Source organism: Heloderma suspectum, chromosome 1 (genome assembly GCF_057233095.1).
Source record: "Heloderma suspectum isolate Gila_16-S chromosome 1, 16-S_ref, whole genome shotgun sequence".
Taxonomy (NCBI): Eukaryota; Metazoa; Chordata; class Lepidosauria; order Squamata; family Helodermatidae; genus Heloderma; species Heloderma suspectum.
The window spans coordinates 82,340,833-82,368,166 of NC_139458.1; the positions used below are offsets into that span (position 1 = coordinate 82,340,833).

Here is a 27,334-nt window from a genome sequence, read left to right on the forward strand (position 1 = left end):
AAACTGGAAAGGGAGTTTAGGGCTATCATTTTGACAGTTAGGCACTATTACATCTGCAGTGGGTCATGGAAGGATAAATGGGAGAACATTGGGTTACTGCACAGGACAAGTCCTAGGAGTTGGAGGAATTCCCTTAGAAATTCCCAGAAAGGAAGAGCAGCCTCAGCACAAAGCTGTGCCTCTGGCTCCTGCCAAGTCCTTTAGGTGGCCCAACAGGATGTCACAATATATTTAAAGTTGCTGGAGGCTTAGAAGTATCCACAGGGAAGTCCCCTAGCTGGTCAGTTTCTAGACACAGTCCATCCAGCAGGCCTATCAAGATCCTCTGGGTTCCATGGCCACATTGAAAGCTGGTTTGGTTTGAATTAGGAAAATAACACCTTCTGTTTTTAGATGTTCACATGTGTCACAACACACGTAATCTGAGAGTAGACCTTCCTCCTTCTCTGTTATACAGGAGGCTTCTTCTAAGATAGTGTTTGCCATGTGTAGTTTTTTAAAAAAAATACTTGTATTACAAATGTAAGATTTAAAAACTGCTGTCCAGTTAATTGGAGACAACTTCTTCACTGATCAAAGTTTTTTTTTAATTGATTGATCTAATACAGGGGTCTGTAATCTTTTTAGGGCCATGGACATACTTGGAAATCTGCAAATCTGTCATGGGCACCTCCTCAAAATGGCTGCCATGGGGGGCTGTCTAGTCACAAGAGACAAGTAACTTCCCCAAGAAACTGGTGATAACATAAAGATTAAGTCTGAGCCCCAAATGCCAAACCACATATTTACCTCCACAAAACACAACAAAGTACCCATTTTACAGAAGGACAAACTGGTGATGCTCAGAGAAACCCATCCCCAAAACACGTACAGGCAAAACCACCTCCCACCCCATCACATGGACACATATACGTACACACTTGGGCAAAACAGCCTGGTCAGTCTCCCCCCAACTTCTCCCCAATCTCCCCTAGTGTCCCAAGCTTACTAGATTGCTGGAGCATCTCCTTTCCTTCCTTTTAAAAAAAGTCAGTTTTAGCTAGCTGGCTGGGCAGGTGGAAAGCAGAACACTTGCTTTTATTGGGTTTTCTTTTTATTTCTGGTTGCCTTATTTTGTACTTCTTGGCTTTCTTAATATGCAAATAGACAAGTTCTGGCTTCATCCCTGACTTTTTTTCACTTGCAGAATAGCATCTAACTTGACTTGGTGCTGGTGTGTGTATAAAGTAGATCTCTGTACTAGCAGCAATCCTGTTTTGATAAGAGCAATTATTTTTTCTTTTTTATTATGAGTCTTGTGATTTTTCTTAGTCTCCAGAGTTTAAAGAGTGGTTTAAATGAGAAATTTAGGTTTTATTTTAAACATCTTTGTCATAGTTTCAGAGAGAAATGTGAAATCGCCATTTGGGATGCATCTTAGCCATGGAAGGATCAAAAGGAAATACTGAACTTTAGTTTAAGTAGAATAAGAGCTCTTAGAAATCTAGTTGTTGGCTGCTGGCACATGTTCTTTAGAAGGCACCTCATAATTTTGAAGCCTGTTGATAATGAACTTTAAAAAACACACCACCACTATTGTGGCTTACCTGATTTTGTTTTGTGACTTTTGTAGCTTCTGGTTCTATTCTCAAAACTGGGAGGCCAGGAAGAGAAAAGGGGCAAAGGAAGAAAATTATGTAGATTTGGGGTTAAACTGCATGATACATGCCACGCATGTCTTCCTTGCAGGAGCTCTTAAATGATGGCGTATTATTGATCTGCTGCTCAGTGGACTGGAGGGAAGTCTCAGAGTGAGAAGCATGAACAGTAACTTGTTTTTTATCTGCAGACTTGTGGAGCCTTGTTGGCTATGTACAGACTGCAGCCTCTGGTTCAGGTGAAACCAACTTGACATAGCTTGGACAGTCTGGAGTTTGGGGAGAGACTCCTTCTTCAAATGGAGTCATTCTTAGCTGCCTACCTGTGTAAGGGATGGAGGTAAACTAGCATTTTATAGAATCAGCCATCATTAGAGCCATACCAGGAACCATGCAAACTTGGATTCAACGGGTTTGTTTTCAGAATGTGCACACATTTTTCTATTTTTAGGGTTCTTTTTTGTTTAGGAAAAATACAAAAACAGGGCTATGTATAATTATAATATCCCCTAACAGGTGGGCAGACTTCAAGCTTGCAGGATCTACTTTGTTTTTTACTGGGACTCCAAGACCCACCCACTGGGATCTGGGAGAAAAAATGGAGGCGAAGAGAAAATTAAGCAATAGGATGCCTGTTTTGTTTTCAGTACCAGAGCAGAGTTCATAGTTCTCTCACAGAAAAATCACACACTTCTGTTTTTGTTTTTATTTTAGGAGCCTAATATAGGCTGGGGGTGGGAAGTCTTATTGTTGTCAAACAATTGGGAGTCAGAAACAATTGCTGATCTACTGCAAACCACGCAGAGATGTTCCAATCTACCTTCTGCCCACCCATTTTAAAATACTGTAGCGGGTTAATACTATGCACAAGGATGTACTAGAGTCTGAAAACATAAGACTTCTTTCTAACAGGCAGTTCTCAGTTGCTGTCCATGATGAAGTTTGTTTCTGTGTAACAAGGAAATGGCAAGCCAGAATTGCCCTGATAGAAGGAATTGCCCTGTATATGATGATGAAATTTGGACTCTAAAAGACTATCAGAGTCCAAGGACTATCCTGTAGAAGAAGAATTGCTATTGGGCAGGTTAGCTTTCTGAAATGACTAGGTCAGAGTCACCTGTACCAGCACTATGTACACTTTCTGGCCTAGATTATTCTGACAAGAACAACAGATGATCTCAAGGTTTTGCTACCTCCCCCCCTCCCCCGATGTGTGTGTGTGTGTGTTTGTAATGAAATAATTAGTATATCCAATTGATGAGCTCTACTGTAGTCCAATAGAAATGGGAGCACTTTAAAAAAAGCTGTTTAATATTGTTTATTATTGCTTTAGTGATTGGTTTCATTGGTTTTGATTGTATTCTAAGCCACCCTGGAGGAGCTATTTATCAGTGTTTTTATACTTAAATAAATAAATAAATTGTAAGCAGATTGCTTTGGTTCAGTGTGAATTGCAGTTTAGGAAAAGCGTTTGTGAGTCTTTCTTTGTTATGTGGAATTTGTAATTAAGATACTCTTTTTCTTCCCCACCACTCCCTGAAGGGACAATGGAGACAGATCAAGACACCGAGCCCCTCGGAATGCCCGCATGTCTGCACCATCCCTTGGACGCTTTGTCCCTAGGTAAGGCCTGCACACCCAACAAGGCCCTGACAAATGTGCTAGACGTTATATAGGCCCTCAGTGGGTTGGCAATATTTCTCACTGCTTCTGTCTCCCCTTCTAGGCGTTTCTTGCTGCCAGAGTACTTGCCTTATGCTGGGATTTTCCATGAACGTGGACAGCCTGGTTTGGCCACTCACTCCTCTGTTAACAGGGTCTTGGCAGGTAAGGATATCACCTTTCCTCTTTTGTTGGGATAGTTACTGATAATGTAGATTCTACACTTTGAAAGAAGATGTATGCAGGGGAATCCTAGAACGGAATCCCAAAAGGAGGACAGGCAGAACAATTTTTTAAAACTCCACCTAATCATAAGTGTTTCTGTTCCTTTCTTTCTCTTTAAAAATTAACATTCTGACAAGCTAATGATCAGTTTGTTGCAGGTCCCCCTAATTCAATTATAGGATGCCTTGTTCATGTTCTGGCTTGTAAAGCTTCTCAAGAGCAGTTCAGATTCAATTAGGATCCTAATAGGTGCATATTAAAACTTTGGCAGCATCTGCTTATGGTGTGCAGGCAACTGGAGAGTTTTGTGTGTGAGTGGGAAGACGGCAGATAAAATGGGACTTTGCCTGCCTGGAAATGATGTTCTATGATGGCAGAATTTCTAAGAGTTGGCTTGTGGAATTTGAATTAGTCTTTGTTCAGTACCAGATGCAAGAATGATTTGATAATGTTCATGCACATCAGACCATAGCAGTGTGCCCTTGGATTTTAAAGCATGCTGCTGTAAGCTGGTTATGCATATTCTTTTCCAACTTTCTTCCTTATTGGCATTTTGAAAAGCCTCTAACACTTATTGTGTTGCAGTCTGTTCATAGGAAAGTGTACTGGAAAGGCTTTTCTATCTTCTGAGTAGCTTGTTATCAGTAGATTGTAGCTAGTAATGTGAATATTTATGTCAAGTAACAACTGGGCACAGGTTTATAACACTGATGATATTGATAATAAATTATAATGTCTCCAGTCCAAATGATCATGGATTATTACAACCAAGATACTAAAAGATTAATGCATAGGGTAAAATCCAATGGTGCATGAGTGGACTTTTCCCTTCTCTACTCCCCCAGTGTCCTCCCAGAATCTGTTCCAGGTGGTCCCCCAGTGCTCTGAAGCAGGCTTTGCAGACCCACAGGAAATTGCAGGGGGGAGGAGGAATCATGCTCCCCTCCACCCATGTGTTCCATGGATGGAAACAGTTCTGTAGGTGGGAGGAGTTAATTGAATACCACCCTTGTTCATCAGCTAATGCTTTGGTTGGAGAGTATTGGACAAGTAGATCCACAGATGGCTTCACGGTCTATTTGGTCCTGGGACTCCAGACTTGCTTCCCAAATGTCTCTGCTAATGAGCAGAGAAGGAGATTTCTGACTTACCTGATCAATCACATTTCTGGGGACGAGGGGAAGGACATTCCATCCCAGTCTTTCAGATTCCATTTGCTTTAGGGTTCCTTTATAGGCTCCTTGTTTGATCTGGATTGTTCCTTAGACATTACAATTCTTGCTCTAAGCCAGAATAAGAGGCCTTCAGCCTGCCCACCAGCCCTAACCCATGGGGCTTCTCCTCCAAGCCTTGCACCTCTCCTCTGTCCCACAGGTGGAAACAATGGCCATCAAAACTGCCAGCCAACCCTCTCTGGCTCCACCCACATCCCCCTGGGGTTTGATATAAAGTTGATTTACAAATCCTGACTTGTTTAAGAGCAATTAACCATACCCGTTTTCAGTCATAAAGGGAAGCTTGTTAATTTCGGCTTCCTGGTTTGTTAAACTACTCACATGGAGGGTGGAGTGAATGGGCTGTGTGCATAAGCACGCTGGTCATCATGGTTTAATAAGCCAGGATTCACAGCTTGCCACGATGAACGAATGCAGTCTCTGCCTTTAGAAAGGGAGAGTGTGGGTGGGTGGGTTTAGTGGCCAGAGGGTGGCAATGATCTAGAGGGTGAGTGCCTCCAATGGCATGCAAGCTCTGACAGGTTACCTCTGTTTTAAGCTTTTGGCTGTTCCTGATTGAGGTTAGGATACCCTCTCTCTCAGGTAAGGCCATGTTTAACTTCCTGCTTCCTGTTTGTTGGGGTAGGGGACTTGTAGCTCAGTGGCAGAGCATATGCTTTGCATGCAGAAGGTCCCAGGTTCAATTCTGAGCATCTCCTGTATGGCTGAAAAAAATCCTGCCTGAAACCCTGGCGAACTGCTGCCAGTCAGTGTTGACCATACTGGGCTAGATGGACCAGTGGTCTGACTCATTATAAGGCAGCAGTATAAGGCAGCGTCCTGTGTTCCAATGTCCCTTTGCTCATTCCTAGGGGAAAAAAAAACTTTACCAGATAAGTAAAAATCAGGCCAGGTTTTGGTATGGAAACAGCTTTGGTCACCCTGTATGATGACCTATGTCGGGAGAGAGACAGGGGGAGTGTGACCTTGTTGATTCTCCTTGATCTCTTGGCAGCTTTCGATACCATCGACCATGGTATCCTTCTGAGACAATTGTCTGAGGTGGGAGCAGGGGGCATTGCATTGCAGTGGTTATGCTCCTGCTTGGATGGTCAGCTCCAGAAGGTGGTGCTTGGGGAATATTGCTCGGCCCCGTGGATTCTCCAGTATGGGGTTCCACAGGGGTCGGCTCTGTTCCCCATGCTATTTAACATCTACACGAAACCATCGAGTGCGGTCATCTGGAGTTTTGGGACGCGTTGTCATCAGAATGCTGATGACACAGAGCTCTATTTCTCCTTTTCATCTTCTTCAGGTGAGGCTGTGGATGTGCTAAATCAGTACCTGGCTGTGATAATGGACTAGATGAGGGCTAATAAACTGAAACTCAATCCAGACAAGACTGAGATGCTGTTGGTGGGTGGTTCTTCTGACCGGATGGAGGGTGCTCAACCTGTTCTGGATGGTGTTGCACTCCCCCTGAAGGAGCAGGTTGGTAGCTTGGGGGTTCTCCTTGAGCCATCTTTGTCACTTGAGGCTCAGGTGGCCTCAGTGGCACGGAGTGCCTTCTACCAACTTTGGTTGGTGGCCCAGCTATGCCCCTATCTGGGCAAGAATAATCTGACTTCAGTTGTCTATGCTCTGGTAATCTCCAAGTTAAATTACTGCCATGCACTCTACGTGGGGCTGCCTTTGAAGATGGTTCAGAAGCTGCAGCTCATGCAAAATGCGGCGGCCAGAGTGATAATGGGGACCAGAAGGTCCAAACATATAAGACAGACTCCGGCCGGCTTGCACTGCCTGCCTGTATGTTTCCGAGCCCAATTGAAAGTTCTGGTTACAGTTTTAACCTATAAAGCCTTACATGGCTTGGGACCACAATACCTGATGGAGTGCTTCTCCTAACATGAACCTACCCGTATACTACTTTCAACATCTAAGGCACTCCTCCGGCTGCCTACACTGGGGGAAGCTTGGAAGATGGTGACAAGGGAGACGGCCTTCTCAGCGGTGGCCCCCAAATTATGGAATGATCTCCCTGACAAAGCTCACCTGGCGCCAACATTGTTATCTTTTCGGCGCCAGGTTAAGACCTTTCTCTTCTCCCAGGCATTCAGCAGCGTATGATAAGTTTTAATCGATCCTGGAATGTCTTATGGTTATGGTGGTTTGCTTTTGAGATTGTTTGTTTGAAGTTGTTGTAGATATATGTTTCTTTTGTGCATATTGTCTGTTCATGTGTTTTTATATAAATGATTTTTAATCTCCGTATATTGTATTTTTATTGTTTTTAATTTTTGTGAACTGCCCAGAGAGATTCGGCTATTGGGCGGTATAGAAATGTAATAAATAATAATAATAACATCTCCCCTTTCCTTACATTGTTGGCACGCCACTTTAAGGCTGCTAAGTACCTCTGTGCCACCAGTGTTTGATGAACAGGGAGGAGGCCTGTTGCGTTTAGCTGAGATGCATCTTTTCCCTATTCTGGTTGTCTGTGTGGGATTTTGTTGTAGGTATATGGAAATAGCTCACTGGGAGATGATAATTTGCTGCCAGGCAACACTGCAGAATTCTTTTCCAGCTTTGCTTTGCTGGAGACATCTGCTTTTACTCCCTATTCAGAATCCTTCAACTTCTTGTGGTGGTAACCTTTCTTGCTATTCAGTGTCAAGGGTGGCAGTTGGTTTCTTCTAGCTGTTAGTGGTTGTCTCCTTGCTTTTCTCTCTCGTGCCTTTGACGGATATGTTTATACTTTTGAACCTTGAAACTGGATACAAGTAAACCCTTACTACCTGAAAAAGGGCAGTTTGCTTTACCAATGAAAATATTCTTGTTTATGATGGAGAGGCTCCCAAACAATGACTCCATGTATCTACATTCTGTGATAAACACTCCAATTTCCATAGCATGTAAGTTGTATCAGATAAGAAACTGTTGCATCCTCATGTAATCTCTGCAGTAGAGATTTGCACTGAGCTAAAGTCACGTTTTAATAATGCAGCCAGAGCCCTACTGTTTATGCTCATATTAATAGCCTGTTCAATTTTTGTTTTGTTTTTTACTGCAGTCAGTAATGGAATGGATGAGGGCCTATAAACTGAAATTGAATCCAAATAAGGCAGATACTGTTAATGACTGGATGTAACCATGGGTGTGTTACTCAACCTGTACTGGATCGGGTTGCACTCCACTTTAAAGAGCAGGCTTGTAGCTTGGGGTGCTCCTGGCCTCAGTATTGCTTTAGATGCCTGTATTGGAGCTTGGAGTACCTTTTTACAACTTCAGCTGATGCCAGCTGCAGCCTCTCTTTGAAAGGAATGACCTTGCTATGGTTTTATCTATGCCTTAGTAAAATCCAGTCCAGGCTAGATTACTGAAATACATTACTCTGAGGCAGCCTTTGAAAGCACTGGTTCAGAACACAGTAACCAGGCCGTTGACAAATCCTACCAAAGTGAACATGTAAGTTATGGAGCTTTCTTTCCTCCCAGTTTTGTTTCTGGCTGTTTCAAAGTGCTGTGTTTTACCTTCTGAAAGCCCTATACAATCTAGGGTTAGGATATCTGAAGGACCGCCTATTTCCATGTGTACCTGCCCAGCAACTGAATTGTTGTTGGAGGTTTTGGGTCTCCTTGCTGGCAGAGTCTAGGCTAGGCCTACCCCAAATAGTGTCTCTTCTGTGACTGAGCCTCAATTATTGACCTTCCTTCCAAGGGATATCTACTGTGCACTTTATTATTCAGATTCCAGGTAAAGTCTGTCCGGGTTATCTGTTCTTTTAACAGGTGATTTATGTTTACTTCTGTTCTGCTTGGTTTAGCTGATTAGTTTGGTTTTCTGGCTGCTGGAATTATTTAACTACAATATTTTGGGTTTGGCTTCTTTTATCTTCTGTTCTATCTTAGAAGATTGTTTTTATATTTTTAATGAATTATTAAGATGCCTTTAACTTATGGTGAAAAGCGGCGTACAATTTTAAAACTATTTTTGTTGCCATATTCCTACTATGTTTTGTGTTCAATTTACGAAACTAGTGAAGCCACTTTGTGGCTTCCTGGAATAGTTCTGTGTAGGACTACCATAGTAGCTTGGCAAAAAACTGTGTTTGTTCATCCAGATGTAATGAAGTGCAATCCAAAAGTGAATTAGATAATCTTATTTAGAGGCTATGGCTGAGATAGAAAGCAGCTGATATGATATAACCTAGCTGTCCAAAATCCAGATAGTGACTGTATTCAGAGGGTCCTCCAAACCCCTGTATATGTATAGAATCATAGAATAATAGGGTTGGAAGGGGCCTACAAGGCCATCGAGTCCAACCCCCTGCTCAATGCAGGAATCCAAGTCAGAGCATCCCTGACAGATGGCTGTCCAGCCTTGTCTTGAACACCTCCAGTGTGGGAGAGCCCACTACCTCCCTAGGTAATTGGTTCCATTGTTGTATTGCTCTAACAGTCAGGAAGTTTTTCCTGATGTTCAGCCGGAATCTGGTTTCCTGTAACTTGAGCCCATTATTCCGTGTCCTGCACTCTGGGCTGATCAAGAAGAGATCCTGGCCTTCTTCTCTGTGACAACCTTTCAGGTACTTGAAGAGTGCTATATCTCCCCTCAGTCTTCTCTTCTCCAGGCTAAACATGCCCAGTTCTTTCAGTCTCTCTTCATAGGGCTTTGTTTCCAGTCCTCTGATCATCTTTGTTGCCCTCCTCTGAACCCTCTCCAGTTTGTCTGCTTACAAAATGTACAGTTTGCAATCCTGATTTGGAGGGCTTACTCAAATCATAGTTTGTTAGTTTGGATGTATCAGCAAACTTGTGGTTTGATTAGATTATTATGTTTTTTCATCAGTAACTATTTGATTAGTATTAGTATCAGTGACTATGATTAGTATTATACTAAGACATGCCCTGGGAGATGGGGAGGATGGAGTGCTTGAGCTTGTCGCTCATTTACAGTCTCTGAACCAGGATTTGGACAATCATCTGAATCCAGCCACTGTGTCCTGGACAAAATGATTTCCTGTAGGAAATTCTGTATCTATACAGGACTCTTTAATTTATCATGCATTCACCTTTTCTGTAAGCTACTCATTCAGGTGAATGACTTATGATACATTCCATCCCAGTAGGAATTAGAACTGCTGTTTTAAACGCCTTAGGTAAATGGACAATTAGTAGTGGTATGCTGGCTGTTGCTTCAATAATTAACCTAATTACTTTTCACTTTTTCCTTAATGATGAAAGTGAACATGTTAACGAGCTGGTTTAGTTACCTTGGAAACCATATTCCAAGCACCTACTCAGACTTCCTTATGCTGGGATGATGCTTTCATCCTGCATTCAAACTCCTTTAAAACTAAATTCGTCTTTGCTCTGAGGGTCTCTGGCATAGATAATTTGCCTTATTATCCCCTGTGCTCTTTAAGCCAAAGCAAGCCCATCTGGTTCTGTTGATCAGACATCAGTACCAGCATGCTGTCTTTTGCTGAACATTTTCACCTCACTCTACAGGATGTGCTTAATTACTGAATGCCAAATGTTCAGGACTGTAGCCTTTCTTCATAGGACTTGGTCTCCAGGCCCATCACAATTTTTGTTGCCCTATTCTGGACATATTCTGTTTTGTTGATATCCTTCTTAAACAGTTCTGGGCACTACAGTTTAAGAAAGACATCAGCAAACTGGAACGTGTCCAGAGGAGAGCAACAAAGATGGTGAGGGGTTGGAGACAAAGTCCTATGAAGAAAACTGGAAGGAATTGGTTATGTTTAACTTGGAGAAGAGACTATTAAGAGATGATGCAATAGCCATTTTCTAATATATACAGGGCTGTCACATGGATCTGGGTGGGCAGACTTCAGACTTATGGGATCTACTTTGTTTTTTACTAGAACTCTGAGAACCATCAGCTGGAGCCTGATGCAGAAGATGTATGCTTAGAATTAAATGATTCTGAGCCCAAGAATTTGTTTTGAGTTCCAGAACTGAACTGAGCTCACAGTTCTCTTCCACACAAAAATCCACTTCTGGATACCACTACCTACCTTCATTTCAGTAGTATAATGTTTTGATGGGAGAAAAAACATTTTGTTACTATTATTGTTAAACATTTGTGAGTCTGAAATCTTTGCTGATCTACTAGAAATCACTCAGAGATCTACCGGTAGATCCTGATCTATCTTCTGCTTACCCCTAACATAGGTGATGGAGCAAATTTGTTTTCTGTTGCTCCTGAGAGCAGAACCAAAATGAACAGGTTCAAATTATAAGAAAGGGAATTTTAATTAAACATTAGTAATAACATCCTGATGGTATGAGCTTTTTGACAACAAAACAGATTGCTACTTGGAAAGTGGTGGATTCTTCTTCATTACATGTTTTTAAGTAAAGGCTTGATGGTGCGTATCGGGGAGATGGTAGTAATAGGTTTCCTCTGCCAGCAAGGGGTTGGACTAGATTACTTTTGAAGACTCTTCGAAATAGATCATTCTATGATTCTGTGGGACTATATAAACGCTTATCTAAGGCATCTACTTCAGTAATAAATATCCCAAGTGCCTGGACCTGTATTTTGTCTCCTTTGTTTCTCTGAAGTTGACTTTTTAGGTGTTGCACCTTGTACTAAGTACATTATGAAACAGGGCCAGCTGTCCCTTTTTAAATCCTAAGGCTGAATGGTGATCTGTTTATATACCTGTGCAGAAGTGAGGCAAGTGCTGTGAATCTTATTGGAAGACAATTTTTCTGCAAATTAATTTCTGGTGTAAAGTGTTACACATCTACTACCTTGAATTATTCCTTCCCAGCAATAAACACAAGCTGACCTGTAGTATCCCTTTGAACATCTTTTGTTTGATAAGGTGACTGTAGACAATACCACAGCTAATGTAGCTTGGTGGCATACTTGTGTGCTTAGAGCAGTGTCACACAGGGATGTCAAAACCAAACCTTCAATCTTGTGCATATTAACTAATGTATAGTTTTTAGGCTCATTGGGGGAAATGTATAAATGAAGTCTTCACTTAATCCATCTGAGCCAACCAGTTCCCATGATCTGTAGTAGTGGATAGCCAGCTTTTACTCATATGGTAGACGTCATTCAACAGAAGAATACCTAGGGGATAGTAAGTAGCTAAACTAAAGGTGTGCAGTAGGTGTGTGTGTGTGTGTGTGTGTGTGTGTTTTAAAGATGTCCCAGTTCGGCTCATGTCTCAAAACTGCTGAAATCACTCCACTTCCATTTTAACCTTTGCATGCTGGAGATCAATGGAATAGTCTGGAGGATAGTGTTAGAGCAATTCTATTCTAGTGCGCAAAAGGATCACACCAAGAGGTTTCTAGGGTTATGGAAATGTTCATAGCATCCCACTGCCTCTTCTGTTACGTGGGAGGAGATATCCTTTGGCAGCATGTCTCTATCAGGATAGAGAGGAGTGTGTTAGGAAATGATTAGTTTTCTGTTTGATAATTACCATCATCGTGTTAGGAAAGGGTACTGGCATCATGATCACATTGCTAAATGCAGATATGAGGATGTAATTGCCCTGCTTTTGCAGCTTGTATGAATGCAGACCTGTGGCCTTCATGTTCACTTATTCAAGAATCACATTACTAGGAAAAGAGAGATGTTTGTTCTAGAGACCTAAATAGGGCCAAGTGGTAGAGAAGGCTGAGGTGCTGCAGGCAGCTTTATAGAATCATAGAATAGTAGGGTTGGAAGGGGCCTATAAGACCATTGAGTCCAACCACCTGCTCAATGCAGAAATCCAAGCCAGAGCATCCCTGACAGATGGCTGTCCAACCTTGTCTTGAATGCCTCCAGTGTGGGAGAGCCCACTACCTCCCTAGGGAATTGGTTGCATTGTCGTATTGCTATGACAGTCAGGAAGTTTCTCCTGATGTTCAGCCGGAGTCTGGCTTCCTGTAACTTGACCCCATGATTCTGTGTCATGCACTCTGGTTTGATTGAGAAGAGATCCTGGCCTTCCTCTCTGTGACAACCTTTCAAGTACTTGAAGAGCGCTATCCTATCTCCCCTCAGTCTTCTCAAGGCTAAACATGCCCAGTTCTTTCAGTCTCTCTTCATAAGGCTTTGTTTCCAGTCCCCTGATCATCTTCGTTGCCATCCTCTGAATCCTCCCTCTGTATCCTTCTGTTTGTCTGCATCCTTCTTAAAGTGTGGCGCCCAGAACTGGACACAGTACTCCAGATGAGGCCTAACCAGTGCTGAGTAGAGGGGAACTAGTATTTCCCAGGATTTGGAAGCTATGCTTCTATTAATGCAGCCCAAAAGAGCATTTGCCTTTTTTGCAGCCACATCACATTGTTGGCTCATATCCAGCTTGTGATCTACCACAATTCCTAATTAAATTTCATTCTGTTGTTTTCAGCCCAGCGCTCCAGTCTATCAAGATCACTTTGAATTTTGTTTCTGTCTTCCAAGGTATTAGCTATTCCTCCCAATTTTGTGTCATCTGCAGATCTGATCAGCATTCCCTGTACCTCCTCATCCAAGTTATTAATAAAAATGTTGAAGAACACTGGGCCCAAGACCGAGCCCTGCAATACCCTGCTTGTTACCTCTCCCCAGTTTGAGAAGATCCTATTGATAAGCACTCTTTGAGTCCGATTCTGTAGCCAACTGTGGAACTACCTGATGGTTGTTTTATCTAGCCCACTTTGAACTAGTTTGCTCATCAGGATATCATGGGGCACTTTGTTGACAGCTTTGCTGAAGTCAACGTTTATGATGTCCACAGCATTCCCACAGTCCACAAGGGAGGTTACCTGATCCAAAAATGAGATCAGATTCGTCTGGCAGGATTTGTTCTTGACAAGTCCATGCTGGCTTTGCGTAATCACTGCATTGTTTTCAAGGTGCTTACAGACTGATTGCTTTATCATCCGCTCCAGAATTTTCCCAGGGATTGATGTCAGACTGACTGGTCTGTAGTTCCCAGGGTCCTCCTTTTTGCCCTCTTTGAAGATAGGGACAACGTTAGCCCTCCTCCAGTCATCCGGCACTTCACCCGTCCTCCATGATTTCTCATAGAGAATAGACAGTGGTTCTGAGAGTTCTTCTGCCAGTTCCTTTATTATTCTAGGATGCAGTTCATCTGGCCCTGGAGATTTGAACTCATTCAAAGTAATGAGGTGTTCCTTGACCATCTGCCTATCGATCTCAAGCTGCAATCCTGCCCCTTCAGCCTGTACTTCGCCTTTGCCAGGGGGCTTGTAGACCCTCTTTTGGGAGAAGACTGAGCCGAACTAGGAATTGAGCACCTCTGCCTTTTGTCATCTATCTTTTTGCCATCCTTATTTAATAGCTGAACCACCATTTCTTTCCTCTGTCTTTTACTGTGCACGTATCTGAAGAAAGCCTTTTTGTTGCTTTTAGCCTCCCTCGCTAACCTCAGCTCGTTCTCAGCTTTAGCCTTCCTGATGCCATCCCTGCAATTCTGTGCTACCTGCCTGTACTCTTCCTTTGTTGCTTGTCTTTCTTTCCACTTCCTATATGTGTCCTTCTTTGTTTTCAGGTCATCTCTTAGCTTTTTGTGAAGCCACATTGGCTTCTTCTATTGTCTTCCACCTTTTTTTCTTGTTGGAATAGTTTGTAATTGTGCCTTTAGAATTTCCTTTTTAAAAAACTCCGACCCATCTTGGGCTCCTTTTCTCGTTAGAGTCCCTTGCCATGGGACCCTCCTTATCACTGTTCTGAGTTTATTAAAATTGGCTTTCCTAAAATCCAGGGTACGGGTTTGGCTACACTGCAGCATTTGCTTTGGTTTTGAAAGCAAATGCTGCAGCCAGCACCTGGGAAACCCCCCCCCCCATTTCTTAGTATGTATTTGCTAGTGGAATGAGTGGCACCCTAGCATATGGCCCCTTAATATACTTTGCACAATTAGCAATCCACTCAGAAGAACATCAGAAGAGCCATGTAGGTTCAGACCAATGGCCCATGTCATCCAGCATTCTGTTCAGCGGCCGACCAACTGCCTGTGGCAAGAGTACAAGTAGGACATGAGTACAATATCATCCTCCTGCCCATGTTCCCCAACAAGTGGCATGGATACTGGAGGTGATATATAGCCACCATGATTAGTAGCCATAACCTTTTCCTCCTTATGCTCCTATTCCATCTGTAGCCCTGCTGGGGTGGAGTTGTTTATTTCTGGAGAGGTTCTCATGGAATCATTGAGAAGTTTCTTTGAATGCAGATTGCTGCTTGTTGAAGTGATTTCAGTTAGCATTATTTTAATTAGGAGTTCGAAGTCCACAACAACAAAAAGGTATAGTAACTAGTAGAAGCTGGAGATTGAATGGTGAGGCGTTCTCATTGGAATTTTATACCTGAAGAGTTGTTAAAACTTTTTAATGAACCATCTTTTCATTGTCTCTTGCCACTTCCACCATTTGGTGGGTCAGAGTTCTTCTCATTTTGTGTTCTTAGTACTGTGCTAATAATATGTTGAAGATAGCAGCTCTGGGCCCCATCTACATGGCACCGCTTTCACCCTTCACTCTGTCGCAACTGCGCAGCATTGCAGCTTTGAATTAGCTTCTTCTGTAGTACACCCGTGATTTACTGCGGGCTTCCCCAACAGACTCTGCTGTGCCCTTTTTTTGCCATTATGATTTAATGCGCAGCTGTGCAGTCCCATGAGCATGGGGTTGAGACACCTCCGTGGCTGTTTTGTATTTTAGGGGTTCTGTTGTGTCTGTCAGTCCCTCGTTAGGTAAAATGTGGGTGATCTGTGCTCCTTCATTTCCACACCAACTGTTTGGCAGTTCCCCGGCCTGAGACTCTTGCGATGGTTTGCACTCACCCAAGGCGTGAGAGGTACGTGCCTACTCATTGCTCCAAAATGGTGGCTGGAGCAAAGTTGGTCCACCCCCAAGACCTCCCCAGCCCTTGGGCACTGAGTCCAAAAGCAACCATTGTGAAGATACGAAGCTGCAAAAATGTGCAAAAGTGTGATTAAATAAATGAAAATGCTTCTCTGTGCCTCTGTAACTGCACAGCTGCGAAGGGACGGGGGGCGTAAAGGGGAGTCAGAGTGGTGCAAGCACTGTGCACGCCTACGACACGCCCACCGCAAAATGCGAAGTCAGTTTGTGGCAGGGACAGACAGCTCGCAACTGCGGGAAACCCACAGCAAACTAAAAACATTGCAGCAAAACACCTCTTTGGAAATGTGCATTTTCCGAGAGAAAACCATGGATGGCTGTGAAATGGTGATTGTGTTGTATGTCCCGAAGGACCTCGCCTCGCAGCTGCCCCGGAATAAAAGGTTCGTGTAGATGGGGCCCTGGCAACCAAAGCCCCAGCACCTATCCCACTAAGCATCAGGTGCAGTGTGTGTGTGTGTGTGTGTGCGTGTTGCTTTTTTGTTATTTGTTTTTGTTGCCTATCTAGCTTTTATACCATTTCTGTGGGCTGGACAAAACAGGAGCTGGACTTTCCCACTGGAGAGTTTCACATTCTACAATATGTTGTTAGGAAAGAGGATGAGGTGAGAATTGGAGGTAGAATTGGGCATGCAGCATCCTATTTGGAAGAGGATAGCCTGTTCTAATATTAGCGTCCTCCCTTCTGATTTTTACACCCCTGGGTTTTGTTGTGATTTGAGGCTTGCTCCAGCCAAGTATTATTAAATAATTCTCTTTGATACCATTTGAAAAACAAAAGATCTTCCAGAATTAGGCCTTGCTCATTAGTGTCTTTCAATTAGTATGTGCTGATGCAGATGTAATTGGCTGTCTGCTAATCGTGGTTAGCACAGCAGAAATGAATCTTTGAAATGTGTGTTGTTGTCCTTCCTCCTTAATGGTAGGTTCAGATCATGGTTTAAGAGGAATCCTGGTTAGCTTTAATAGTAGTGAACAGTGCTAACAAGCTGCTTAATCATGGTTAAGGAGGAAGGGGGGAACTTTGCTCCAGAGAGCAAAGGCTGGCTCCTAATTTGCTAACCATGATGAGTTGGGAGCCAGCATTACACCTGTACCATCCCTGATAGTTAACCAAAAGCGAAAATAAAATCCTCTGCCCGCCTATGTGGGGAGAGGGGTGGGGGAAATACACATGTTTGAGGCTCACTGTGGCTCCTTCCTGGTTGTACTCATCACACTAATCCACGGTTTAACATGATGTGCACATGCAGCCTTAGTGTTGTCAGAATGCAAACGTCAGAGTCAAAGCGCTGCCTCTTTTAAGTATCTTAAAGTGGAGTTTACAAGGTTTTATCTTCTGTATATGTACAAGTAGAGAGCTGCAAAGAACAACTTTGCGTTTGGTATTGCTATTCAGAGGGGAAGAGCAAATGCCCTAAAAAGGCAAATATGTGCTTGTGATCAAAGGGTTGCATTACTCTACCTCTTCAATATCATGCCAAAATTGCATAGGCCTAGGAAGCTATCAGTATGCTGGAAGGGATCTGTGTTTGCAGCACTGTTCTAATCTTTGTGGGCGACAAAGGGTCCCTTGAGGCTTGTCTCTCTTTGTAGGCGTTCAGGCTCACTTAGTCACCCATAAAAGTACTTTCTCACATCCTCTTGAGTCTTTTAAGAGGGCATTACCCACAGTACACATTTTTGCACAAAGAGAGAGAGACTGACTAATGCAAAGACCCTTGAAACTGTGCAGGAGTTAGCGAATTTTTGTGGCCACATTGCTTGTAGTAATTTTACCACAGATGGGCAAAAAGAAAAGCATATTTTTAGGACTCTTTTTCTATGCAGCCTTGGTGATATACTCCAGGCCATGTTAAAGATGTATTTCACTCAACCTGTCAACATTCTACGGTACTGTTATTTGTTCTAAAATGTATATTTTGAAGTTAAATATGAATACTCTCAGGGTGACTACTGAAGGAGCTTATGCTTGATTTTATGAGCAGAGAATCTATACATTTTGTAACCCTAGTGTAAAAAATACGGAAGTTTGTTTTAATATGATTTTTTTTTGCAAATGTAATTTATTTCTATTAAGCATAAATTCCAGCCCTGCTAAGCTCTCCTGAGCAGACCATGAATACACAGCTATAAGATGATGAGCAAAGGATGAGATGTTAGTTGATTCTCATTCCAGTGAAGCTTCACAGTATTGCACCTTTGTTTTTCAGAAACCCTAATCAGGTTTGTAGAAGCTTTTCATTAGGCAGAATTCAAGATCTTGTGAAATTGATCAGGCCCTGAATAAAGCAAAAAGATGAAATTGTACTGATTTCCTTTCATAAACAAGCAATGTTTGTTTGTTTATTTGACCAAGTGCTCTTCATAGACATTTGGTGATCGTATTTCTGCCATTACTTGTCAGTTATTAAGCCTTAAGTCAGTTATTTTTAAAGATGGTTGTTTGGTGGATCCTTGCAATCTGGGTGTAGGTAAGACAACTGTCCCATCAGGGACTCTGTGCAACAGAGGTTACCTGGGATTCTAAAGGCAGAGCTGGATTCAGGAGCACTCCCAAGCTGCGAACCTGTACTTCCCTTCAGGGGGAGTGCAACTCCACTTAGAACTAGTTGAATGCCATTTCCCTGAACTAGGGAACCATCTGCTGACAGGATTGCTGTCTTCTCGGAATTAAGCTTCAGTTCATTGCTCTCTCCAGCCTGTTACCAAATCCAACCATCAGTTCAGCACTTCCACAGCTTCACCTGACTCAGATGACAAAGCGAAGTAGAACTGGGCGTCATTAGCATACTGATAGCACTTCACTCCAGATCTTTGGCTAAGGGGATGTTAATAGCAGCATTAGGTGATTAGTTTCCTTCTTCTTGCCCCCTTTTCCTCTTCCCCTTCTTTTGAACATCATAGGATTTCTTTAATGCCTTGTTTCTCTTCATGCTTCTGTTTGTCTGTTTATTGATTGATTTAAAACATTTATACCCTGCCTTTCCTCCAGAGAGCTCAAGCTGACAAGGATAAAATCATAAATTAACAATTTAAAATAACTTTTACAATACAACAATAAAGCATTCCAATATTAAAACTGCAGCAAAAGGTAACAGAAACACAGCAGTAAAAATATTCAAACACCAGAGACGGATTTATTTGTTTATTTAATCATTTATTGACTGCTTGACTGTATCTTTTCAGATGACTGAAAAGACATCTCAAGGCAATTTACAACAGAAAATGTAAGAATACAAAACAACCATAGTTAAAACATTTAAAAACAAAATAGAAAAATACAAAATGTCTCAGTTAAAAACAGTTAAAAATCAAATGATAAGCATCCTCAGTTAAAACATTACATTCGGAGAGCTAACAATCAAAATGGGCAGCTCAGTCAGTTAGGGAAGGCCTGACTGAAAGGTCTTTAACTTGACACCTAAAACATGCCACAGTTGGCACCTCCCACATACCAAGGGGAGTTAAAAACCAAAATCAGTAATGTTATCTATCCTGTCAGTCCTCTGCTTACCTTCCTACTGAATTACTTTGTTTGCTTGATTCCTAGATTCAGCAGTTTTTGACTCTCCTTGAATCTCTCTCCCCCTCCCCTGCCTTTCTGCTAATTTTTCTACACAGTGTCTCTTGCTCTTCTTTTTTTGCGATGGTCTCACAATCTTGATTCCATTCCTTTTGTTTAAAGTGTTTCCTTTTCTCATCTACTGTCATATGTTGTTCTTCCGCAATTCCTTCTCTGCACAAGCTTTTTTGCAACGTGCATTCTCTAATGCTGGAGTTCCCACTCCTTTCTCTTTCTTCTTTCTTTGTGTTCTGTTCTTCCCAGTTGACAGACCCAGTAGCCTTTTCTTTCATCTGCTGTTGCTTCTGCTTTATTTAACTTGGTTTCTTTCGGAATTGCCACAGAAGCAGACGATATACTTGCGGCTATGTTGGGCCACCATATGCAAGTTGGATTCATGTCAGTCAGCTTTCAGAGTGAGCAAGATGCTCAGTAGCTTGTTACTATGCTTGCGTGGGACTCTTGTCTCTAAATACGTCTGCAGTCCTCTTCTCTCATCAGGGAATAAACTCTTCCAGAAAACAAATGAACGGAGGAGTTTAGCTCAAAATGTTGTGCTGGGGAACAGTTTCCCATGGTGACCCTGGCTCTATTCTGCTGGAGGACAGGCAGCTGTCTGGTAGAGCTGTCCCAAACTGGCATATTTTAATCGAAACACAAGGAAGTCAAGCATGGATAATGCTTTGGCCATTGAGTCTGGGAGTGCCCATGTGAAGTTCCCAAATGGGGTGAACAGAGATGATATCAGAGCTTTTTCTGAAAAGGGAGAAATATAACAAACAGCAATTAAATGGTTCACTGTGAAAGGCTTCCCAGAAAGAGAGGGAGAGAAGGGAAGGAGTGGTTGTGGGATGAGTGCCATGGCTGCATAGTGTGATATTCAACTTCAGGGGGTGCAGAGAGAAGGAGAAATTGTAGTAGGACTTAGTAGAGGCATGAAAAGAGACTTGAAGAGAATGGGAGAGTTATTACCATGCCTTCCTGAATGTTCTGTCTGGAAACTGGTGAAGGGAGCAATGATTCAAGGATGCATGGCAGCCACCTAGCTAGAAAATGCATGAACTTATGGAAGGGAACAGAGAGACTCTGAGAAGCCAGGAGGGGAAGAGTGGAGGGAGTTTTTCAAATTCAGAAGACTCTGAGAAGACTTATTTTTGAACTCTGGCATATCAGAGCAGTTATAGACTTGGGTGTTGAAGACCTTACAAAATAATGGGGTGATCCAGAAGGGCGATTTCCAAGCTCACCAAAGAAAGATGACGGTCTTGTGCTTGTTTATCAAAAGGGGTGATAAGCTTTTAAATGGATTTTAAAGTGGGATTGACAATGCTTCTTGTACAGCATTCTTTGCTTCTCAGGACTCTAGGTAGCCAGTTAAATAAGTAATACAGTGAGGCTTGATTAGATTAAAGCTGGAGGACACTTGAACATTTAAAATCCCAAGAGGTCCTACACTAGCTGAATAGCAGGTGGGAGTTACTCTCTTAATGTCAATAGAGAATTTTGGTGGGAAATGTACAGCTTGATTTGCCATGTGCAGCTTGATGTGTTTGTAGCCACATTCAGACAAATAGGAAAATGGTTGAGCCAAGGTGCTCCACATGAGGACATATAAAATGGCAGTGGAACTTTGCTCTCCCACAAGAAGTGTTAAGTCTACGTTTGCTTGGTCCCTGCTAAATTTTTAAAAAATGAAATAAAAATAAATTACATTGCTTACCTAAGCCCCTCAAATATTCATTCTTCCATTTTTTAATTATTTTACTTTTAAAAGTTGTATTATGCCATTCTACCTGAGGTTCCTAAGACGAATACATCTGTTTCCTTATCCCACAAGTCGGGAGTGAATTGCGGCTGTGTTAAAATCCGGGAAGCGCCATCACACCTTAGAAACTAACTTGTTTCTTGTGCCTTGAGATTTTAAGAACAACAGCCTACTTTCTTAGATTAATGAAGAAGGAAGGTGATAGAAGTCTGAACCTGGACTCCTGGCTTGTTTCTTTTCTAACAAACCAGAGTTTGAAGCCAGGCTTTGAAGTTTACATATGGATCCAGGCTTGTTAGAGGAGCAACAAGCCAGGGTCCAGGTTCGGATGCAATGCTAAGCTTTTTTTCTACCTCGTAAGTTACTTTAGCTGCTGCTTCTTGTAGAATGTGCCAAGCAGGAGCGATCAGGCTGTGTGCACCAGCATGCTGCTCATTATTGATAAGCCAGATTTCTCAGCAATTCTGGCATAGTGTTTTGTGCAAACACGGTCTATGTCTGCTTTGCTCTTCTGCGTGTGAGAGTTTGCTCTGTTTCCTGCTTATCCAGCTGATGTCTGGATTCCCCTCATACCTTCTGCTTCCCACCCTGCTGGTCTCTCCTTAAGCTGCCTGAGACCCAGCATCACAACAATAAGATGGTCGCAGGCCAGTCAAGTGCCAGTACGTTTTCAACCTGGATATGTAGTAAATTTTCCCTTCATGTAAAGCTTTGGGATTCACTGGTCCTGTACATCTCTTCCAGCTTTGATTCCTTCAAGATACATTCCGTTTCTTTCCGGTCTTATCGAAACACTTGATACCCCTGGTTTTATTTTCTTTCCCATTGATTTACCACTTCACCATTCCTAGAATATGCTGTTCTGCTCTTTTCACTTGTCTCTGCTGCCCTGTGAGAGAGCTCATTTGACTCTCCTCACACCCTAGCATCTGCTGAAGCGCCCTTGCCATCAAATTTGGAGAATAATAATAAATTATTCCCTCCGGCACTGTCCTTCAGCCTTGTGTCTTCTAGGGAAAACGAATGCTGCTGCTCTCCTCTCAGGCACAGCAGCTGGCCTGGGAGGCATTGCACTGGGTAGGAGCCCTTAATGAGCACTGTGCGCTCTTGGTGTGCAATCCGTAGGCGCAAGCTGCCAGCACTTGTTTCCTTCATGGTTGTCTTTACAAGAAGGGTTTTATTTAAGTTGTCAAGAGCTTCATTTTTATTAACGAGGCTCCGTTTTCCCTATGGGTACGCTGATTAGCCTTAACATCCCCTCACATTAGTATGAATTCAGTTCAGGCAAATACCATTTGAGCCGAGTTTCCCCGGCCATAGGGTGTTGAAACTGTGAAAGGTAATCAACTGTAGTATATGTGTGTGTGTTTCCTAGGCCACTGTATAGTGAGATCACAATTATGTTGCTGGGCTGACAACATTTTTCATTGTTGTGTCATGTTTTTACTGTATGCATTGAAGTAAAGAAAATGAAGTGTATTTTTCTCTGTACTGAGAAAAGGGTTAAGCAGCACTTACCAACATTGGAACTTAGTACAGTTAAGGCAAAGAACAGTGAAATGGGACTAGTAGTCTTAAGGAAGTACAGCCTGCTTCTGGTTCCGGTTACAGGAGTACTTGACAGAAGTGCTCCAAAATCTTTGTGTCTCCTCATCGTTCTCTGACAACAAATTGAGGTGCTTGTTTTTTTCTTACAGCCCTTGATGATGATGATGATTTATTACATTTCTGTACCCCCACCCCACCCCTTAGCTGAAGCTCACTGGACGGTTTACAAAGGTTAAAAACATTAAACAATACAATATGCAATATTTAAAAACATAAAAAAAACACAGAGACAGTATACACAGAGACAACAGAAATCTAAAAACAACTTTGAGCAATCAGCCAAACCATAAAACAAATTCAGGATCAGTTAAAACTCATCACATGCTGCCAAATGCCTGGGGAAAGAGAAAAGTCTTGACCTGACGCCGAAAGATAACAATGTTGGCGCCAGGCGAGACTCATTGGGGAGATTTTATACACCCATTTGTGAAGACAAAAACATTTTTAGATAATCTGTTGAGGCACTAACTGGTCAAAGAGAGACATACAGCATATACAATTAAAGCACAGAACACAAATCTGCAGAAAAATAATGGTTTACCATCCCCTCCCTCCATTGACTCAGTTATTTGAGGTATTATCGAATTTTATGAGCCTTCCATCTGCTCAGAAGCTATAAAACTATCAGAAGACTGTTGATGGGAAGGGGTGAAGAGAAGGAAGTGTCAATCCCACCAAAACAGTAGTTAGCTTTTGGACTCTGTATGGAGGGAGGGGCTGGGAGAATGGGAAAATACAAGAAAGGTACAACCTGTCAATATTCACAGGTCTCCTCGTGTATACCCTATTTCTTTCCATTATTTCATCTCAAAATGAGTTTGACCACCCTTGGTTCCTCTATTGCAAGTTGATTCGATAGAAGCATGTAGAGACACTGGCCCAGTTTGCACATCGCCAAACCCCCATGGTTGAAAGATTATGGGCTATTGAAAATGCAGCAGGACTGAGTGTGCATGCTGGCTGCCGGATGCCCACCCAGTTCCACTGCTCTAAACAACCCAGGAATGCCAGGTTAAACCATGGGTTCCAACTCTGGGTTGTTTGTCCTCCAACAGTCCGGAGTTCTGTGTTTAGATGTCACATTAACTGTGGGTTGTTGGTGAAATGCGAACTAGGTCACTCTCTGTAGTGCTATGGGTAACTATAAAAGTCTTCCAAAGACCTGGCAAAATCTTAGCCAGAGAGAAGTTTAGAACAGCAAGATGCTTTTCATCTTGGATCAGTTTTTGATGGCCAAGGCTAAGCTGTTAGAATATAGGATGCTAAATGTTCAGATTTCTCTTTCTAATTTAAGTTATTTGAGTGTCGTTCCTTATATAGCCAAAAGGCAATAGTATGTTCAAGAGTAGTCTCTACAGTAATCTTTAGGGGAAAGACGCCCAATGGAAAGACCCTCAAAATAGCCAAATGAGTATTGAGTGTGCTCAGTGCCTATGGAATACTAACTAGGTGGGATGGGGAAGGGAATGGAGTGGCTGGAAAAGGAGGACAGGGGAAGAGACACATACAGATGAAAAGGGTAGAGAGAATCACCTCATTGTCTAGATAGGTTATTTACTGGTTCACACTGAGGAGCTATGTTTAAATCTTCCCAGTGACAGAATGAGAGATGTCCATAGAAATCACCAACTACTACTAACTCTCCCCAAGCACTAAGGCAAGCAAGCTAGAAATTGGGACAAAATTAGTTACTTTGGTTTATGGAATAGTTCTCATGCAGCCCTTGATATTCTGCTTTGCCAGAAACTGATACTTGGTGGGAGACAGCACTCCTTCACCAAAATATGGTGAGATCAGAATACTAAAACAGAAGTATTTTGGACTGTGACATCTTGAAACATGGAGCCTAGAGAGGGAAAGAGAAGCAACTCTAGAAAGATGGCTTCCCGTTGTCAATGAAGCTTTGTATCGTAATCCAGAGCAGACTTCCCTTATTAGTGGTCAGAAAAGCAAGAAAGGACAGCTGCTATTATTGCTATCTAGTATTTGCCTCCAAGAACGAAGTATGCTGCTTATGCTTGCTGGAGGAAGGTTGCTCTTATTGTCCTGTGTTACAGGGCTTGCCATCTGAAGCAATTAGGATTAGCAGGCATATTTCATGCTCTGAAAAGTCAGAAAGAGGGAAGAGAGAGCTTTACACAAAGAAATGCCTGCCAGGCACAGATTTCACTTTGTTTTTGTGCAAGGTATAAACAGTGATGTGAGGCTAAAAACCAGATGTCCACAGCATTTAATGAAGATGCAAGTAACCAGGCAGTGGGATCAAGGTATAGAACTATAGAGGTTAGCTCTTTGTATGAGAAGCTCTATAGCAGAGTACAGATCAGCTTTCTGAGAATGTGCTAGCTAAAGTTCACAGAGATTTTAGAAGCCTGAAGAAGTGAGGTCCGGGAACTTGACTTTTGCTTTCAGAAGTCACCCGTAAGCTGAAAAGGCAGATAAACAATAAAGAGAACTTGTGAACTAGTTCTCACATTTTAACTGGTAAAGGACCTAAGTAAAAATAAATGTCTTTAATTTTATTTGCACTTAATATGAACTTGTTTTTATTTGCTCTAAACTGTGGGATAACTAAAGCTCCACACAACCCCCACCCATTTTATAAAGATCCTTAGACCTTTGGCTGGGAGAAGGAGGGTCAGATGTGACAGCACACCTTTATAGTATAACAAATTCCTCTTTTGTTTCATAGATTCCAAGCTGATTTAGGCATGCAGCATTATTGTAGCACTCAAACAACAACATATTGTTACTGGGAAATTTTGATCTCTCTCCTCCTCCCACCCCACACACCAAGGTAGTGGATTGTGGTTATGGTTTTGGATTGCTGTCTACAACATGGTTACATGAATTTTATGGGCACCTATTGCCAATGAACATGACATGATGATGAGCAACACAGCTCCGTCCTTCATGTTTGCAAGATATATTGCACCTTAACACCAACACTCCCATCTGCTAAGGCGATGACATGCTTGCAACAGAGCTGAAACTGGCCTTAACAGCAGTTCTACACCTGACAGCAAGACTCCAGATTTTGCCTGAGATTCTAGTCTGCTTTCAGCTAAAATGAGACTGACGAAAGCTTGAGACTAATTTCCTTCAGTTTCCTAATGTACAAATTAAAAAAGGGGGGGTCCCTCCTAGAGCAGGGTTACTTCCACCCCATCTATTACATCCGGACTAGATTTCACACAGCTGCGTTTAGATACTGACTTGGAAGATCATTCTGCAAAGACTAGAATGTGGGAGAGGCATGCTTTAAATGGAAAAGCCCTTTAACGTATTGATATTTGCCTCTGCTTTTTTTAAAAAAGTGTCTGTCTCCAAATAATCCAACTTCTATTCCTTTCGGCAATACTAAGACTAAGCAAGACCTTCCATTCAGTTTTGCATGGTGTACTTGGTTGACATAACTTCTTATTAGTTAACTAGATATGCTTATTAGATATACTAGATAACTTATTCATTAACCAGTTTTGAGTTCTGCCTTTTCAATCACAATTTTGATATAGGAAAATGTGTACACTGTTGTGCTGTGGTCAGTGATCACACATGACAGATCTGAGACGTTTTTATGCTTTTTTCTACATGTAAGTACTTGCCTTTTGGAAAATATATACTTCTTTTTGAAATCACCCTTGACGTCTGGAGCAGCATATTCATTGCATATGCCACAGTAGCATACTTCTGTCTTTTAGGCACTCCTGTAGCCATAATAATGTGTTTCAAGCTTACAGAAGAGATTAATATATACCACTTGAACTGCATATGAAGAGTGGCTGCCTGGTTGCAATTGGAGACATGGTATGGAAAGCACAAGCATAGTGTGAGGAACCATTACAGAGTCTATGTGTATGGTATTTGTGGATCTGGACAGTGCTGCTTGCAACCAAAACAACACTTTTCAGTAGCCAGGGAAAAAATGGATGGTGGGCATTTATAGGAACATGTGTTGATAACAAATCTGTTGTCTAGCGACCCAGAGCATAGTCTGAAAGCACATGAAGCAGCCACCTTGCTGAAGCTAAGCAGGTTTGGGTCTGGTCAGTGCTTGGAGGGGAGACCACCTGGGAACCACATGTAGTACCTCGAGTTCCATGATGGAAGAAAGGTGGGATATAAATGTAATGAAAAAAAATAAAATTGTCTATGAAGATAATTTAATAGTGTTAGTGTGCAGTCCTATGCATGTTTAGACAAAAAAAGTCCTACAACTCCCAGCATCTCTCCATCCATCCATCCTGGCTGGGGCATAAAATATAGGAGTATCATGTCTCATGATCAGACAGCAGCCAGTTCACATCCTTTCCTGATGCATGAAGAAGAAGATTAGAATGAAGAGAATAGTAAATACAATTACTGAAAAAGGCAGAGTGTGTGCACTAACAATTAATGGAACAAAATACTGATAAAGGAAAAACATTTAAGCACTTCACAAATGTACTTAGTGTAAGTAAGGGTTGAAGAGTCTACAATTTGCTCATGAAATAACAAATCAGATTAATCAGCTGCATTCAGTAGATCCCATAACAGAACACTGCCAAATGGAAAGAGAGAAATATCTTTTGTAGCCTATTCTCATCTCAAATCTATTCTCAAATCTGTTACTCCATTCCCTGGCAAGTTCTGCAAACTTCGAAACAGGGGTGAGCACATTGTTGAAGTAATTCTTCCGTTTCACAACTGAGGAAGAGGCACTATGAAGCAAACAAAGCCCATGAATTGTTTAAAATTCTGATTCCTCC

At 42.1% G+C, this 27,334-nt stretch overlaps 1 protein-coding gene across 2 annotated transcripts in view; it reads left to right on the forward strand.

Annotated features, from left to right (window-relative positions):
- Nucleotides 1-27,334, forward strand: part of AMBRA1 (autophagy and beclin 1 regulator 1) — a 223,597-nt gene that overhangs the window by 76,643 nt on the left and 119,620 nt on the right. For both annotated transcript variants that reach the window (XM_084850244.1, XM_084850255.1), the window contains 2 exons: nucleotides 3,180-3,260; nucleotides 3,364-3,464. In XM_084850244.1, the coding sequence (XP_084706370.1) occupies nucleotides 3,180-3,260; nucleotides 3,364-3,464 (182 nt within the window). The remainder of the gene's footprint in view (nucleotides 1-3,179; nucleotides 3,261-3,363; nucleotides 3,465-27,334) is intronic.